A 19,156-nucleotide genomic window follows, 5' to 3' on the forward strand; every position below is an offset into this window, starting at 1 on the left:
TCTGAGGCCCTGTCTTTTGCAGAGGTCTGCTGCCCCTTCCCTGAGCTCAGGATGCTGGACGTAAAGGAGGCTCCCTGGGCTATTGTAGGCCATGTAACCTCTGCTTCATTATCTGAAAAAGCCCAGCTACTGGGCTAGGGTTTTAAGCTGAAGACATAGCCAGATTAACTACCAGGGCCATAGAAACTTTGGGTGTGACTATTCAGAGAGCAGTGGCCACACATGTTAGTTTTTAAAGGTTCTGTAAGGAAGCTACAGCTGGCAACACAGGCCTAACCAACAATTTGGGAAGGAGTCTTCCATCTAGTGCTGGTCCATCTAGCTTCAAAGTGGGACTGGAGAGATGAATATAGGGAATTATAATAAATAACATAAATGACTCCAGTCTTTTTAAAATTGGAGTATACTTGCTTTACACTGCTGTGTTAGTTTCTGCTGTACAACAAAGTGAATCAGCTATATGTATACAAGTATTCTCTCCATCTGAGATGCCCCCCTCTCCATCCCACCCTTCTAGATCATCACAGAGCACAGAGCTGAGCTCTTCGGGCTATGTAGCAGGTTCCCACTAGCTATCTATTTTACACATTGTAGTGTATTTACTCAATCCCAATCTCTTAATTCATCCCATCCTCCCCTTCTCCCATTGTCTCCACATGTCTATGTCTCTATTCTTGCCCTGGAAGTAGGTTCATCTGTACCATTCTTCTAAATTCCTTATAGTACGTCAAAGCTGTATATTGTCACCCTGCTTATTTAACTTATATACAGAGTACATCATGTGAAATACTGGGCTGGAAGAAACAAAAGCTGGAATCAAGATTGCCAGGAGAAATATCAATAACCTCAGGTATGCAGATGACACCACCCTTATGGCAGAAAGTGAAGAAGAACTAAAAAGCCTCTTGATGAAAGTGAAAGAGGAGAGTGAAAAAGTTGGCTTAAAGCTCATTCAGAAAATGAAGATCATGGCATCTGGTCCCATCACTTCATGGGAAATAGATGGGGAAACAGTGGAAACAGTGTCAGACTTTATTTTTCTGGGCTCCAAAATCACTGCAGATTGTGATTGCAGCCATGAAATTAAAAGATGCTTACTCCTTGGAAGAAAAGTTATGACCAACCTAGATAGCATATTCAAAAGCAGAGACATTACTTTGCCAACAAAGGTCCATCTAGTCAAGGCTATGGTTTTTCCAGTGGTCATGTATGGATGTGAGAGTTGGACTGTGAAGAAAGCTGAGCACCAAAGAATTGATGCTTTTGAACTGTGGTGTTGGAGAAGACTCCTGAGAGTCCCTTGGACTGCAAGGAAATCCAACCAGTCCATTCTGAAGGAGATCAGTCCTGGGTGTTCATTGGAAGGAATGATGCTAAAGCTGAAACTCCAGTACTTTGACCACCTCATGCGAAGAGTTGACTCATTGAAAAACTCTCTGATGCTGGGAGGGATTGGGGGCAGGAGGAAAAGGGGACGACAGAGGATGAGATGGCTGGATGGCATCACCAACTCGATGGATGTGAGTCTGAGTGATCTCCGGGAGTTGGTGATGGACAGGGAGACCTGGCGTGCTGCGATTCATGAAGTTGCAAAGAGTCGGACATGACTGAGCGCCTGAACTGAACTGAACTGATGTGTCAATATATGATACTTGTTTTTCTCTTTCTGACTTACTTCATTCTGTATGACAGTCTCTAGGTCCATCCATGTCTCTGCAAATGGCACAATTTTGTTCCTTTTTATGGCTGAGTAGTATTGATTGTATATATGTACCACATCTTCTTTATCCATTCATCTGTCAGTGGACATTTAGGGTGCTTCCATGTCGTGGCTATTGCAAATAGTGCTGCAGTGAACATTGGAGTAGATGTGTCTTTTGGCGTTATGGTTTTCTCAGGGTATATGCTCAAGTAGTGAAACTGCTGGGTCATATGGTAGTTCAACAAACATCGTCTTTACATACATTTATAATTCTTAAAAGTAATCATCCTCATTTACACACAAGGACACTGGAGCACAGAGAAACTAAGTGATTCACACAGTGTCATGGAGCCAGATGTAGAACCCAATTGAACTGGCTCTGGAGTCAGTGGGTTTGGACTCTGAGTGACAATGTAAGTAAGATGATAGGCAAGGGAGAGAAGACCTCTAGATACGCATCTCTCATCACTAGAAAATTCTCCTCTCTCCCTATTCTGCTGAGGCAAGAGAGCTGCCTCCCACAATCACCATGTGCTACATCACACACCTCCCGTAACAGAGCTCGGAGCTCTGCTCCTCAGGAGTAAAAAGTACAGGGCTAGACCTGGGGGCACTTGCAGTCTGGTCACCTACTAATCATGTGGTTTGGTAAAGTTGTTTTTTAGATTCTCAGCACCTCAGTTCATTCAGTTATAAAATGTCAATTGCAAGTCATACCTTGTCACTTTCTTGTGAATTCTAAGTGTTGCCCAGACCCTGGTGCCCCATGGTGCTGTTAATATTCACTTTCCTTCTTTGACAATAGAGAACTCCTGCCATCTTCAAGACAAAGTGAAGTTGTGGGAATGTATTAAAACTCTATAATGGGGTTGCTGAAGCCATTACACTAGAGATAACTTTCGGTGAACAGTGTCGGATTCATGATGTTTGAAGAAGATCTAGCTTTAGGACCAGGGACCAGACTTGGTCACTCAAGAGCTTTTGTGTAGCAGAGTTTTATTAAAGTATGAAAAGAGACAGAGAAAGCTTCTGACACAGACATAAAAAGGGGGCTGGAGAGTGCCTGCCTTGCTAGTTTTAGCAAGGCAGCTAGATACTTTTTTAACTGGTTATTACAATAAATCAAAAGAATGGCTCAAGGTTTTAAAGGTTTTACGAGACCCACTCCCACAATATACATTTTAAGATAATGGGATTAGAACTAACAAAAGCAAGATCTTACCAGAGCCCCTCACACAGCAAACACTTTAAGATGACAGGGTCATTCAGAAGGTTCTTAAGAAGAAAAATGTCCTCAAGCAGGATAGTTGTTGTCATATAATCCTTGATACAGAGTTTAAGGGAAAACATATCCTTGAGCAAGATGAGTTGTTTGTTGTGCAATTATCAGCTCTGGACTTATTTGTCTCTTTCTCCTCCTTGAGAACTCCAGACCCCTATCTCCTCCTTGAGAGCACCAGACCCCTTTCTCCACCTTGGGGACCCCGGACTTCTTATCAACCTGTCTAGGAATTGACTCTCTCATACTGGTCCCCTAAAACTTTTCTTTAGATCAGTTTTTCACTCAACTACAGAGCATCAGGAAAAAGTCTGCTTCCATTATGTGAAGATACAGCCAGTACATGACGTAGGGTGAGGGTGGCCCTACCAATAAGCTGGAAGGGAACTACACTTTAATTCCAAGAAATCAAGCCAAGGATCTCTCAGACCCATGGCAGAAGGATGCCTGGATAGTCAAGAGCAATTTCTTATGGTCTCAGGCACTTCAGAGCAGGGTCAGCCTTCTCTCCCACTTTTTTATGTTTAATGTACTAGTGGCCATGTTTTACAATGGCTGAGTAGTATACCAGTCTGTGTGGATGAGGATGGCTTATGCCATGGTGTGGTTTAGCTGCCGAACTACCTCATCCCCCTGCAGCAGCTGGAGCAGCTACAAAGTACAGCCCAGAAGCTTATGGGCATGTATGAGCAGCAGCTGTCCAAGGTGAGTGCTGGAGCCTCGAGCTGGGGCAGCCAAACTAAGTTATACAGGCACAGCCTTTCCTGGACCCAGCATGGGTATGAGCCTGGATGATAGAGGAAGAGCTGAGGATGGATCCTGAGTACTGTTTTGGGATCCTCACTGGTCATATTTTATAGAAACGCTTATGCAAGAAGTACTTTCTCTGTTAATGAATAAATTAATGGCTAGAATCCACTGGGAAATGGAAAGAGCACATAGAACAAGAGGAGGCTTGGAAATGGAAGGACTGGTACAAAGGAGGGGCTTCCCTGGTGGCTCAGACAGTAAAGAATCTGCCTGTAATGCAAGAGACCTGGGAGACAGGAAAGTTTGATCCAAAAAGTTAAAATAAGAGCAATATGTCGAGAGACTTGTGAGCCAGGCCAGTGAGCTTGGAATTGATGCTTTGAGGATGAGTGAATAAAAATATTGCATCAGCAGTGTGATATGGGCAGTTGCTTTCTGTAATGGTTACTCGTGGACCTTCTGGGAAAAGCTGCTGAAATAAGATCAGATTGCAAGCTACAAGTCAGTGCATTCATTAAGAGAGTGGAGCTATAACCAGATAAAAGAAGAGCGAATGTGGGTGGTGTAGGAGCAAGAGCTTTTTTTTTTTTCAGTGAAAAGAATATGAGTGTCCTCAGCTACAAGATGGGAGCAAATTAGGTGGCAGATAAGAGGGTGTTTTGTAGACTGTGTGGCACCAGAAGGAAGAGCCGCAGTGTTCATCCGCCCATGTCCAGGTCAGTGAGCATGCATTCGCCACCAAAGATCAGAGTAACCAAGTCTTGGAGATGAACCACATCCTAGAACCCAGGAATCCTGCTGCCTTTGCTGCCTGCTGTGAGACTCCAGCTTTCACTCTGCTGTGCCTGGAGCTGGAGGGAGCCCAAGAGTTGGTGATCCAGCTTAAAGTCAGGGGAGAAGAGGGTGGGACTAGGGACCTCCTCTATCAACTGGAAAGCCAAGTAGTGGATGGATGAATAAATGTTTGTTGCCTCTACAGCCTTCTGTTTTATCTAATCTCAAGAATCTGACAATTTTCAAAATCTCTTCTTTCTAGGGAAGAAAACCCTGGAGCTGAGAAATAAGGGAAACTGAGTTCAGTTCTGGGTAACACTCTGTGACCCACCTCCCTGGCTTTGCATTTCCATAGGTAGCTAACGCCAAGCTCACACTCAGGCTTCTGGCTGACTCTGACCAGTGCAGCTTTCATGCTGTCCCCCAGGACGTGGATGTCCTTGAGAACCAGCTACGGGAGTGTGAGAGTAAGAAGGAACAAGAAAAGACCTCCAGACACCTTGGTTCACCCCTGCACCCTAGTGAGGCCTCAGACTGAATTTCCCAAGGTCTCCTCTCCCCAAGGGCAGAGTTGGGGATGTAGGGTTCACTACGATGCACTGAGGGGACTGAAAGGTGGGCAGTAAAGATCCTGATGGAGAATAAAGCTTTCATTTCCTTGTTGGTATGTCTCAAAGGGATGCAGACTGAGACAGATGCACTCTTGAGCGTAGCACACCTAGCTCATACCTTTCCTGAACTCTTCTCTAGGTTCCTGTGCCCACAGAGGCCTCCAGAAAGCCAGCAAACCCCTTGTGGTGGTGCTTTAGTCACTAAGTTGTGTCTGACTCTTGTGACCCCCTGGACCTTAATCTGCCAGGCTCCTCTGCCCATGGGATTCTCCAGGCAAGAATACTGGAGTGGGTTGCCATTTCCTTCTCATGGGGATCTTCCCCACCCAGGAATTGAACCCAGGTCTCCTGCTATTGCAGGCATATTCTTTACCAACTGAGCTATGAGGGAAGTCTGTCAAACCCCTTGTGGTACAGCTTAATTGGAGAGACTTCTTGTATAAGACAAGTGCCTGGGGCCAAGACTCGACACCCAGCCCAAACTCTTCCCTCTACTGGATGGCCCCTCTGCCTGCAGATGCCAGGTGAGTCCAGGATAATTTCTCTTCTGCGACCAGGTTTATTCCAAAGGAACCCTACTGTACCCTAAATGCAGGTTTCTTTGTGGCCCCAGCTCAGCTTCCTCTATTTTAAGCATGCCCCTGGATAATCTTAGCCAAGACCTAACAGGTCACCTCCTAATGATCCTTTCATGGGTTAAGGATGGTGCAAACTGCTCCAAAAGCTTCCTTTATAAACCCACTGTCTAGAATTTCTAATCCCATCATAATCCAAAGCAGTTGTATCCCCAGCCTGGTTTTATCTCAAGAACAAATTCTTTTATACCCAGGGCTCTTTAAACTTTCCTTACAGTGCTTTTACTATAATTGAATGAGATAATGCATGTATAGTGCCCACTGGGCATCATTGCAGTTGATTTTGATATTATTACTGTTACCACATTTTTTTTTCTTTTTTACAGATATGTGTTGTCATAATATATTATAAGTAAAAGAAGAGAGATTACAAGTCAATTCTGGTTGACTCCCAAAGCCCCGACTGTTAGGACACTCGCTTGGTCTTTTTATTTTTAGTATTTTATTTATTTATTTATTTGGTTTCATCGAGTCTTATTTGGGATCTTTCGTTGTGGCGCTTGTGCTCAGAAGTTGTGGTGCACAGGCTTAGCTGCCTCGGGCCATGTGGAATCATAGTTCCTTGACCAGGGATCAAACCCATGTCCCCTGCATTAAAAGGCAGATTCTTAACCACTGGACCACCAGGGAAGTCCCAGGCTTCTCTCTCTCTCTTTTTTTTTTTAAGCTTTTTTTAACCCTGATAATCTTGGTGTGAGGCTTGGCCTAGGTACTTTGACTACTACTGGCTATACAAATCCTCTGAAGATCTGGTATTGCTGCAGAACTCTGAGGAGAGGAAAATGGGCTATGGCAATGGTGGTGGCAATACTTTACAAGAACTTCATGTGCTTTAACTAAGTTGGCACAGCTGCCATGGCCAGGTAGGCCTTTCTTCTAACACCCTGGTGCAACAGTGTCTGCTGTCCAGTGCCGCCTACAACAACTGCTGCTCCCACGCTGGTGTGCCCTGGAAGGATTTATATTTTGCTAGTGGTGATAAGGGGCTGTGGGTGCCCTGTGCCACTCAGGTGGCCAAGGGTTACCTGGTGTGAGTCATTTCAATGCCAGCACTCTACAGGTAGAGGAAACCTGGCACACCAGCCAGGGTAAGCCAGCCATGTCAGGGTCCTGCATGACCTGCAGGGCGCTATATGCCTTACGCCCCCTGAGCATTGGCCAAGAGGAGAGTTTTTATGCTTTTGATACCACTGGGAGTGCCGTCTCAGCATCATGCTGGATAAGATGCTGCAAACACCATAAGGCATTAACTACTAACCTTCTGATCACAGGTTCTGTGTCTACAGTGATGGTTTCCTGATTATTTATGCTTCTTGGCTTCCTGGAACTGAAGCATAGGTTACCAAGACCACTATCCAAAAGGCCCTTTGGGGCTTGGGAACCTCCCCAAACTGTCAAACTGAAAAAATCCTCTAGACCCTGAGACCTCAAGGCAGAGGATTTATAGAAGTGTGGCCTTTTCCTCACCCTCCAGGTGGACCATTCCTCAAAATAGCCATCAGCTCTAATGATTGGGATTATTGATTATATCTAGTTAGTTCTTGACAATAAATATCTCAATCTGCACATTAAAGTCCTCTTTAATAGCAATCTGATTGAAGTTTCATTGGGAAATGAAACATTAGCTGGGCAAAGTTACCCCCTCTTTACCAGAAACCTACTGTAGGAGCTGGATTCATAGTTTTTTAAAAAAATCTCATCTGTGTTTTGAAAACTGTGATTCCAACTCTTCCAGTTGTAGGAGTCTGTTAAGCTAGGTTTAGAAATCTCTGTGTCTGAGGCTGAGATCCTCTGGCTCCAGTGCTGAAGATACAGGGAGTTGATCATTAAAGTGAGATATGGAAGTTTCTTGTCTTATCCCCAACCTCCTATGCTGTACCTGGGGAGAAAAGAGGCAGTATCTTTGTGTGAAAATTAACACTTCACTGTCCTGATCAATTTCACTTTGAATGCAGTTGAGAGAAGGCCTTAGACCTAAATCCTGTTCTAGGAATTAAGCAATGGAAGGCTGAGACATGAAGAACTTTGACATGGATGGGGCTAAAGATCCAGACCGTCTATAAAAGGAATCATTTGATATGATAGCAGAAAGTCTGCTGGCTGACTGTCATTAGTTTCTTTGGTCAGGCCAAGACTATCTGCTTGTACTTATCTGATGTATGTTTCTGATGATGATATGATGTACCTTCTGTCCATGCAGGTACATGGAATGTTCAAGATTTCAGACCCTAAAGTCTTCTCAGTCGCACAGAGGATACCAGAGTACTACACACACACTGTCTTATGCTTACACTTTCACATATACATACATTTACAAATATTGTATCCAAATCAGACATGAATTCCAACTGTTACATAAACAATATTTCCATCCATACCCAAATATCAATAAATGTAAAAATATTTTAATATGTCCTTTAACAGAAAATTCACCTGCTAGTCAAATAAAAAGTAAACGATGTTGGCTTTTAGATGCCTAATCCTGCCCTGTTAGGAATTTCACTGCTAAGTCAACTCTATGCTCACCTCTTGATTTACAGACAAATTTCCCCCTTAACGCTTCAACACAAAGGTATGCAACTCAAGACTGGGCTAGGACATGGCAAGAAATTATTTTAAAAGTTCTGCTGTAGCACTGTGTAGAAAAGACCAAATGATAAGCAAATAAAAATACTTAGCAAGGAAGGTTTCATTCACCTTCAGTTTGTTGTGCCTCTAGGAGGATTTTCCCTGTTTAGCCCTACTCCTGATTCTAGGATAGAGGAAATCTTTTCCCACTGCATAGGAACACTCTCAGTTAAGTCTAGAATCTCACAATCTCAACCCAGAGAAAAACAAACCTTCTCTTCCACTGAAGAAGCTTTTGTCTTGCTCCATTTTCCTTTCTATGTGCTAAGTCACTTCAGTCATGTCCAACTCTTTGCGACTCCATGGACCAGGCTCCTCTATCCATGAAATTCTCCAGGTAAGAATACTGAAGTGGGTTGCCATGCCCTCCTCCAGGGAATCTTCCCAACCCAGAAATCAAACTCGCATCTCTAACATCTCCTTCATTGGCAGGCAGGTTCTTTACCACTAGTGCCACCTTTCCTTTCTAAGACTTCACTTTTTACAGATCGCTAAGAAAGGAATAAACTCCTTCTTGTGGAAGAAATTTCTTTCTTACCTACAAGTATGTGGTTTTACCTATGATTTTAATAGACTCAGCTTTTCATGGAGAAGGCAATGGCACCCCACTCCAGTATTCTTGCCTGGGAAATCCCATGGATGGAAGAGACTGGTGGGCTGCAGTCCATGGGGTCGCTAAGAGTCGGACACGACTGAGCGACTTCACTTTCACTTTTCACTTTCATGCATTGGAGAAGGAAATGGCAACCCACTCCAGTGTTCTTGCCTGGAGAATCCCAGGGACGGGGAGCCTGGTGGGCTGCTGTCTATGGGGTTGCACAGAGTTGGGCACGACTGAAGCGACTTAGCAGCAGCAGTAGCAGCAGCTTTTCATTCACAAGCCTGATATCCCCACAAGGGACTCACACACAGCACCACAGAGAAACATATGGACTACGTAAGCAGTTTGTTGGAGAAGAAAATGGCACCCCACTCCAGTATTCTGGCCTGGAGAATAGCGTGGGCACAGGAGCCTGCAGTCTACAGGGTTGCAAAGAGTTGGACAGGACTGAGCTACCACGACTAAGCAGCCTGTACTTTTAATAGCTGTACTCTGAGAACTTTGCCCTCTATTTCCTGTAAAAAGTGTCTTATTTTCTTTTATTATGAAGACCCAGACTCCACAAATAGGTTTCCTTTCCCAACTAGTTCAGCCAGAGACTGTGAGGCTTGGGTTGACATCACAATATCCCTTTTCTCAAGAGCTGTGCTTTTGGTGGGTGGGGCCGGGGGAGGGGTGGCCCTGGCAGGAGTCATCTCCACTTAGCCTACTTTATATCAAGAATGAATTAGTAGCCACAACCGGCCTCAGCTGGGCCATATCTGGAGAACTGGGGTGGGGGCACAACATCACAAAATACCTGGCCCCAGTCTGGTCACTCATCCCCTTTGGGGCAACAAGGAAACCAGCCTGTGGCCTGAGAATGCAACGCCTGAAACAGAGGCCAGAGGAAGTATTTGCCCGCCCTCACCCCTCTGCCCCTGCTTCCACCTGCTCCCCATCTGCCCACCCACTAAGGTCCATGCCACATGTCATTGCTCAGACACCCAGGATGGCCCAGTGTGGGCATCATTCAGGGCTGCCTGCAGAGAAGAAGATCTCTCTGGGTGTCACTAGGGTGATAGTGAAGACACCAGGCAAGCAGGAAGACTTTGTGATAGCCAGTGATACCTTGGTGAGGCAGTTCAAGCAGAAGCTATCGGCTCACTTTAAGTGCCAAATGGACCAACTAGTGCTTGTCTTCATGGGCTGCCTTCTCAAAGACCATGACATGCTGAGCCAGAGGGGCATCCTGGACGGTCACACCATCCACGTGGTCATCAAGTCCAAAAATGGCTCCAGATCCCTAGCCCATCCCTGCCACCAGGACAAAAACACCAAAGGAAACAGCAGTGGGGTATACCAATCTGCTGGTGTGGGTTACACCCCAGTGGAGTCAGCTCTCTCAGAGGACGTGCCCAAGGTGCATACCCAGGACTTGAAAGTGGGTAGTCCAGAGCACGTAGCACAGACACTGGAGAATCCTAGCATCCAGCAACTCCTGTCCAACACAGACTTCATGAGACAGTTCATCTCAGAACACCTAGACACGCAGCAATCGATGCAGCAGAACCCAGAGGTCTCACACATCCTTGACAATTCCGAGATCCTGTGGCAGACTCTGGAGCTGGCCAGGAACCTGGCAGTGATTCAGGAGATGATGCAGATCCAGCAACCTGCACAGAATCTTGAGAGCCCACCGAACCCACAGTCATATGTAGGCTTAGAGACTGTCCCAGGATGGGACAATGCCTCAGGTCAGAGTTCTGCTGATTTCAATGATCAGATGCTCAACAACACACAAGATCCATTTGGGGGCAACATTTTCACAGCTCTCCTGGGAGGACAAGTGCCAGAGCAAGTACAGTTTTCATTCCCATCACCACCACCGTCCCAGGAACAACAGGAACATCTCCCACAGCCCCCTACAGCCCGAGTCATCTATGCTAGTTCTCGAGGTGTATCTTCAATCACTTCAGCCAGTTCTCCCCCCAGCATGGCAAATCATACTTCCAGAGCCAGTACTTCTAACTCCACTAATGGTCAGAGTCGTGCTTGTGCAATGGAGCAGCCAACTGGGATACCAGCCTTACCTAGCAGAGAGCTCAACCAGCTGCCCCAGGCAGAAGACAAAGATGCCACCATTTCTCTAGATAGCTCTAACCAGAAACCAGATGATCTCCAGCAGTCAAATGAGCAGACCAGCTCCCAGATCACAGGAAACATGATGCAACTGCTTTTGAACAACCCTTCCCTGGCAGCCCAGTTGATGCTGTTCATGAGTGTGCCCCAGCTGAGTGAACAGTGGAGGCAGCAACTGCCTGCATTTCTGCAGCAGACTCAGCTTTCCGATATACTTACAGCTCTAGCCAACCCTAAAGCATCACAAGCAATACTGCAGATTGAGCAGAGCCTGCAGCTGTTGGCCACTGAGGCTCCTGTTCTTCTCCCCTGGGTTGCGCCCTACCTATGGGGCCTGGGCTGGCTTCCTGCTCCCAGCTGCAGCTACCCTGACACAGTGCCCTGGACCTGGGATGTGTCCAACATGGCTGAGCCTAAAGGACCTGAGTCCTGTCCCAAATCGGGAACAGTGCTACAGAGGCTACAGTCCCTAGCTGGAGACTCTTCCCACCCTCTACAAGCCCCTGAGACTCGCTTCAGCAAGCAAATGGAATATCTCCAGGCCATGGGATTTGCAAACCATCATGCCAATCTGCAGGCCCTCATTGCCACCAAGGGAGACACCAGCGCTGCCATCCAGAAGCTCAGGAGATCCCAGGGATCCTAACCACTGGGCCTACCTATTTGCTTCGCTGCCTGCCTGCCAACCCATTTGACTACCTCATCTGCCTTCATCTTTTCTGGTGCTTCTGGTTAGGAGAAGTCCTAGAATGGGAAAAACCAAACAGTGCTTTCCTTACTGAATAATAGACCATTGGCCATAGCTGAGAGATTTGTCAATAAAATGGCTACATCAACTTGACCCCATCTGAAGTTTGGCCTTTTTTTTTTTTTTTTTTTTTACAAAAAAGTCAACTGTCAATGTGTAATAACCCTACCTCATGTACCATACATGCATGAGCACACACAGACATAACCACATGCATATATTAAAATAGAAAAGCATATTTGCACCCACAGAATTACATGTACAGACATCATGGCATTCTCACATATCCAAGAATATGCACATATAACCTCAAACACATATGCACACATGGCTAACAGCCAAAGATTCACATATATAGGCATATAAAGTCACCACACAGTACACATAATAATGTGTATAGACAGCTGCACACAAATGCTTAGAGACCCAAAGTAGACCCACATGTAGGGAAGACAGTCATAACATACTCATACGAAAAGAGAGAATTACATGTATGTGTGTTCAGTGGTGTCCAACCTTTTGCAACCTCATGGACTACAACTTGCCAGGCTCCTCTGTCCATGGAATTCTCAAGGTAAGAATACTGGAGTGGGTTACCATTTCCTACTCTGGGAAATTCAGCTGAATGTATAGCTACATGAGGTGTTTACAAGTGCTATAAAAAAAAATGCAGTGGATAAGCTGTTCTAAATGGGGGGATCATTAAGGAAGGCCTCTCTGAAAGGAGACAGTTGAGCAGAAATCACAAGGACTTGGGAGAGCAAAACATACAATTCCAGGCATTGTTCCAGGCAGAGGAGGCTGCATAAGAGGAAAAGCTGTGAGATAAGAGTACTCTTGTTGTGTTTGAAGAATAACAAGGGACAGTGGAGCTGGAGAGAAGTGAACTAAAAAATGAGGGGAAAAAGAGAATTATTAGAAATCATGAAGAGCTTTGTAGATCTGGTGATCACTTTGGATTTTACTATGAATACAAAACAAAATTATTGCTAGATTTTAGCAAAGGAATAGAGTAGTTCAATATGTCAGTCTGGTTGCTGAGAGGGGAATACTGTTGTAGAAGAGAAAGCTGGAAGCAAAAACACTCGTTCTAGCACGTGAGAGACAGTGGTGTCTGGGACTAGGGCAGGAGCAGTGGAGGAGGTGAGGGATATTCAGATTTCTGTGGTCCTCACAGGTCACCCATCCTTCAGCCCTGATGTGACCATCAGCAAGAGTAAAGGAAGCTCCATTAAGCTCCCAGTGCTTCAGTAAATCTGCTGCCAAAGGTCCCACTCCACCACCATGACCTATCAAAAAGAAACAGGTCAAAGAAATGAAGTGAAGTGATAGTCACTCAGTCATGTCTGACTCTTTGTGACCCATGGACTGTAGCCGGCCAGGCTCCTCTGTTCATAGAATTCTCCAGGAAAGAATACTGGATCGGGTAGCCATTCCCTTTTCCAGGGGGTCTTCCTGACCCAGAGTGTCCGTCATTGCAGGAGGATTCTTTAACTATCTGGGCCATCAGGAAAATCTGACTCAGTGGGTAAGGAAGCTACCTGCAGTGGAAGAGATACAGGAGATGCAAGTTCAATCCATGGGTAGGGAAGATCCCCTGGAGAAGGAAATGGCAACCCACTCCAGTATCCTTGCTTGAAAAATCCCCTGGACAGAGGAACCTGGTGGACTATAGTCCAAAGGGTCACAAAGAGTCAGACACAACTGAGTGACAAAGACTCAGAGTTGGAGAAACGCAGGGCAAATTCCAATCTAACTGAGAATACTGGAGCGGATTGCCATTCCTTCTCCCAGAGATCAAACCTGGGTCCCCTGCATTGCAGGCAGATTCTTTACCATTTGAGCCACGGGGAAGCCCCCTCAAGAAAGAAAATTATAGCTAGAAACAGATTTTTCACCTCCCCATTGAGATATCTCTATTAATCCAGTTATATCTTTTATCCTCAGTTTACATAAGGAGCCCAAATTCCCCAGATTATCTTCCTGATTCTCTCAATATGCTCTGAAATTCCCTCATGTGACTCAGTTTCCACTTGTCAGTTTTTCCCACCCTACCTTTCAGGATGCAGTTTAGCAACAGTGAAAGTCATACCTACAACCTTATCTCTCAATGTTCCCTCACCTTTTTGCTGTGACTAATATCTGGGTGTTCACTGAGAAGATTGCTTCTCCAGCAGTGATGACTGTTTCTTTCATTCTCTGTGGACTTAGAAGTGAGGTACATGTTCTCCATGTACCTACTTTAGGTTCCCAAACATGATTTTCTAGCTTCAACACTACTCAGTCTATCATAATTATTCTGATATAATACCCACCTAGCAAACTCACAATGGTTATAACAGTTAAATCCAACCCTGCCTAATCTCTGTGTAGGCACAGAAAATCATATAACTGTGCTGACTAGTCTTATTTAAATTTATTACCAAGGCTTTAGTTGGTTTGTTTGTATGCCTAATACATTTTCTTATTTTAATGCTTTTTATTAGAATTTGCATCAGAAATCACCTGGAGGGTGTGTTAAAACCCCCAGATTTCTGAGCTTCATTCCAAGGGTTTCCAATTCTTTGGCTCTACAGGAAGGCCCCAAATTCTGCATAGCTGACAATTTCCAGGGGATGCTGATGATACTGATCTAAGGATCACACTTGGAGATCCAATGCTCTAGCCATATCCTCTGAGATGATTATTTCATACCTTTTATGCTCTCCTAAAACTTTCAACAGCCTTTTAATATCTATTCTCAGTCTCAGATGATATTTTCCTTATTCCAACAAGAAGACAAAAGTGATCAAAAGTGACTTTCACCTTTGTCTGCCACTAATTCAACCAACTATCTTGCATCTATACCTGTATACTCCACCTTGCACCCTGTTTTAATGAGTAAACTGTTCATGATCCTAAATCAAGCTCTTCACTTGGGCATTTGATTCCAATCCCTCTATCTTCTCAACAATTTGCTCTTGCAACTGTTTTCTCTTTCTCCTGCATCACTGTGCTCTTCCTTATTGGATTGTTTCCATTAGAATGAAAGTATATTATAATTGTCTCATCTTAATAAAACAAACAAAAAAAAAACAAAAAAAGATTTATTACCCATTTCTGTGCAGCCATCAGCTTTTTTTCATTTACTCTTATTGGATCCACTTCCTTTTCAATCCATTTACTTTTAAACTCACTCCAATCAGGTTTTCTGACCTCACCACTCTTCCAGACTTGGTGTCATTGTGGCTCTCAGTCTAACTGGTCTCTCTTGTTCAAATGCAGTAGCCAATTCTCAGTCCTCACTTACTTACCTACCAGAATCATTTGACGCACTTGTTTACTTTCTCTTTTTTTGAAACTTTGTCCTTTGACTCCTTTCTCTCTCTAGTTTCCTTTTCTGACTTAATGTTTTATTTCTTCTCAATTTCCTTTGCTGAATTCATCCAATCTTTTAGACTTCTAAATATTGTACTGTCCATAATTCAGTCTTTTTACCTGTGTCCTTTTACTGCATATACACACACACCGCTCCACATACTCTGTTGATGCTGATGAAGTCAGCCTCACAGTGTAGAACTATCGTCTTAACATTTTCATTTGGATATGAAATAGACTGAACTTAACTTTCTATTTAACAACCTTATTTCCTGGTCTTTTTACCTTAACAAATAGCCAATCCATTCTTTGAATTTTTCTGGAGGATAATAATAATAGGGAAAAAAAAAGGTAAAATAAAAGTTTATTTCATCTTGAACCTCTCTTTCATACTCTACATCCTACTCATCAGAAAGTCCATATGTTGATTGATATATCGTGGCTAATGTTGAATCAGAGAGGACATAGGAACATAACAATGCCAAGAAGAGGCTCAACTAGCAAGTAGCTGAGTTAGGGTCTTCATGGGGACATAAGGGCTCAAGAAGCCTTTCTTAATTGTCCAACCCCTGTCTGAATATCCACATACCACCTACCAGGTTGTGTGAAAACAGAACACTTGGCTTGAGAAGGAAGGGTCAGCCCAGAACCCTCATTATGAAGAAGGCAATTGAGATAAAGGAAGTAGAAGAGTTGAAGGGTGGGGGGAGATGAAGCCCCCAAGAATCCCAAGTACCTTGGAGAAGTCTCAGGAATCCATTGTATGAGGCCATGATGTCAGTGCTGAGGTCACAGAGATGACCTGGTGGAGTGGGTTCTGGTGTAGAAGGCTTCAGGGGTGGCTGTTCAGCAAGATGAGGGAAGTTTGGAGTCCTATTTAAGAGGAAGGACGGGGCCACGGCTGATCGGTATGTATTCCCCAAACCAAGTCCTTCAGGCTTCCCTTGCCCTTTATTCGTCAACAATCAACCTCTTTCCTAGGGCCTCAGATTTCCCTCCCATGATCATCACCATCTCTCCAACCCCAAATCCTCTTAAGGCATCCTATGCCATGCCCTCAGAGCCCCTTCCATGTGGACTCTCTAGTTCCCACACCCTGAGACCCCAAGTCCTCCCCCTGCTCACCTTTCCTTTCACCACTGCCCAAAAGGATGATTTCGGTCTCCCATCCCGCTCCCCGCAGCTGTGTCCCCACAGACCTGGGCCTCCTGCTGCCCACTATGGCCAAAAGTGGAGAGGCCCTGCCACAGGGCAGCCCAGCGCTGGTCCAGGATCCCCACCTCATCAAGGTGACAGTGAAGACGCCTAAGGACAAGGAGGATTTCTCAGTTACAGACACTTGCACCATCCAGCAGCTGAAGGAAGAGATATCCCAGCGCTTTAAGGCCCACCCTGATCAGCTGATCCTAATCTTTGCTGGCAAAATCCTCAAGGACCCTGACTCGCTGGCACAGTGTGGAGTCCGAGATGGCCTCACCGTCCACCTGGTCATCAAGATGCAGCGTCGCACCACGGGCAACGAGTGCCCAGCTGCTTCAGTCCCTACCCCAGCCCCGAGCCCTGGGTCACTCCCTCAGCCAAGCTCCATTTACCCAGCGGATGGGCCACCTACCTTTAGCTTGGGTGTCCTCACAGGCCTCAATGGGCTAGGCCTGACCTTGGGTGATTTCCCTGACCAGCCGAGCTCACTGGTGTGGCAGCACGTATCTGTGCCTGAATTTGTGGCTCAGATCATTGACGACCCCTTCATCCAGGGTCTGCTGTCCAACACAGGCCTGGTGCGCCAGTTGGTTCTTGACAATCCCCGTATGCAGCAACTGATCCAGCACAACCCTGAGATTGGGCACATCCTCAGCAATCCTGAAATCATGCGGCAGACACTGGAGTTTCTACGTAACCCTGCCATGATGCAAGAGATGATGCGCAGCCAGGACCGGGCGCTTAGCAACCTGGAGAGCATCCCGGGTGGCTACAATGTGCTCCGAACCATGTATACAGATATTATGGACCCCATGCTTAATGCCATCCAGGAGCATTTTGGTGGGAATCCCTTTGCTACCACTAATACTGCTAATGCTACCAGCAGCAGCAGCCAACCCTCAAGGATGGAGAATTGTGACCCTCTCCCCAATCCCTGGACTTCCACATATGCAGGCTCAGCTGGCAGGAGGGGCAGGAGGCCTGGGGACCAGGATATATCTGAACTTAGAAATAGGGTTCCCAATATTCTAGGGAATATAGGGCTCTATGACTATCTCCAACAATTGCATGAGACCCCCCAGTCCCTGGGAACCTATCTACAGGGGATGACATCTACCCTCAGTCCAAGCCAAGAACAACCACCTCCACCACCAGGAAACCAAGTTCCTCCAGCTTCACCCTCATCCCAGGAACCTGAGTCAGGCCAGACTCTCCCCAAGGAGTCAGTTGCAATCAAGGGAAAGCCCTCCTGCTCAGCCTTCCTGAGGTATCCCACGGAGAGCAGTGCTAGAAAAGATGGAGGTCAAGATGGTGCCGGGAATGGTTCCGCTGGCCATAGCACCCACATGCCTGATCTTGTCTCTGGGCTGGGGCCTGCTGCCAATAGGACCCCACTCGCTCCTTCCCCACCTTTGCCCACAGCAGCTACTGCTGGAATCCCTGAGCATGTCTGGCTGCCACCATCAGCTTATCCAAGATCTCTGAGGCCAAACAGCATGAATCAGGCCCCACAGCTGCAGGACGAGATGCGCTGGCAACTGCCACTGCTGCTGCACCTTCAGGCATCCATGGCAAACCCACGTGCCATGCATGCCCTGCTGCAGATTGAGCAGGGTCTGCAGATCCTGGCTACTGAAGCCCCTCGCCTCTTCCTCTGGTTCATGCCTTGTCTAACAGGGCTGGGAAGTATGGCGGGAGATACAGAGCCTAGAGAGAGTCCCCTTGTGCCTGAGGATCCTTCGCCTCCCCTAGCTCCTGAGGTTCCCTCAGCACAGGGCTCTATGGAGCTGGGCCTCCATTCCACCCCCTTCCTCCAGATGTTGCAAGCCTTGACTGGCTCCAATCCCCAGCAGCAGATGCTCGAGACTCACTTCAGGGCGCAGCTGGAGCAATTGCAGGCCATGGGCTTCCTGAATCCGGAAGCCAATCTCCAGGCCCTCATTGCCACAGGAGGTGATGTGGATGCTGCTGTGGAGAAGCTGAAGCAGTTGTAGGAGCTGTAGTTGTTCAGACCTTATCTTTCCCTCTGTGCCTCTCCCCCCAAAGCCCCGTCCCTAACTCCCCTCACCCCAGCCATTCTTGAATGCAGCTGCACTATGAAGCAAATTTACTATGATACTCTTTACTGCAGAGACAATGTTGTTCCAGAGTCAATGAGGAAGAATGAGAGCCAGAGCAGGGTGGGGGTGCTATAAGTGACCCAACCATCCCTGTCACTGTACCATCATGGGGTCATGGTCTGAGTTCTGCTAATGCCTATCATGAGATGTAATTACATCCAATCTCCAATGTCATCTGCTGCCTGAGTCTGATTATTTGTGGGCTATGGGAAAAGAGGGACTGTATAGGAGGAAAGGTGGTGATAAGAGCTATCTCTGCATGGATGGGAGGGCTTGGAGGGGAAACTGAAAGGTATGAGGCTAGAAGAAAAAGAGGCACAGGGAACACAGGAGGGTGAGCTGAGGACTGCAGCCTTCCATGTGTCCTTCCAAAGGTTCCCCAGATTTGGAGTCCTGCTGGAGCTGCCACCACATACTCTGTGTTCTCTGGGGCTCTCTACCCCCAGCCAGACTGAAAAGTGGGCACAGCTTCTTATTTTTATTGTCCCTGAACTCTATCCCATAGTCGGCTCTCCATTTTTGGATTTGATCCTGATCCCTGAGACAGCAATAGAGCAGGAATCAGGCTGAGTTCCAAGATTCCCTGATCTTATCGAGTTTACAAAACTACTGTTCTTGGTAGCCAGATTT

The 19,156-nt window shown here is 46.1% G+C and overlaps 2 protein-coding genes across 2 annotated transcripts; both read left to right on the forward strand.

The window, feature by feature from the left end:
- Positions 1 to 9,941: 9,941 nt before the first annotated feature.
- Positions 9,942 to 11,747, forward strand: UBQLNL (ubiquilin like). The gene has a single exon (XM_040257653.1). The coding sequence runs from the start codon at positions 9,942 to 9,944 to the stop codon at positions 11,745 to 11,747; it is 1,806 nt and encodes a 601-aa protein (XP_040113587.1).
- Positions 11,748 to 16,426: 4,679 nt separating this feature from the next.
- On the forward strand, positions 16,427 to 18,239 carry UBQLN3 (ubiquilin 3). The gene is given in 2 exon segments (XM_040258583.1): positions 16,427 to 18,211; positions 18,213 to 18,239. Coding segments are annotated over 2 exon segments (1,812 nt in total).
- The last annotated feature ends 917 nt before the right edge of the window (positions 18,240 to 19,156 follow it).

Source organism: Oryx dammah, unplaced genomic scaffold, assembly GCF_014754425.2.
Source record: "Oryx dammah isolate SB20612 unplaced genomic scaffold, SCBI_Odam_1.1 HiC_scaffold_17, whole genome shotgun sequence".
NCBI classification, from domain to species: domain Eukaryota; kingdom Metazoa; phylum Chordata; class Mammalia; order Artiodactyla; family Bovidae; genus Oryx; species Oryx dammah.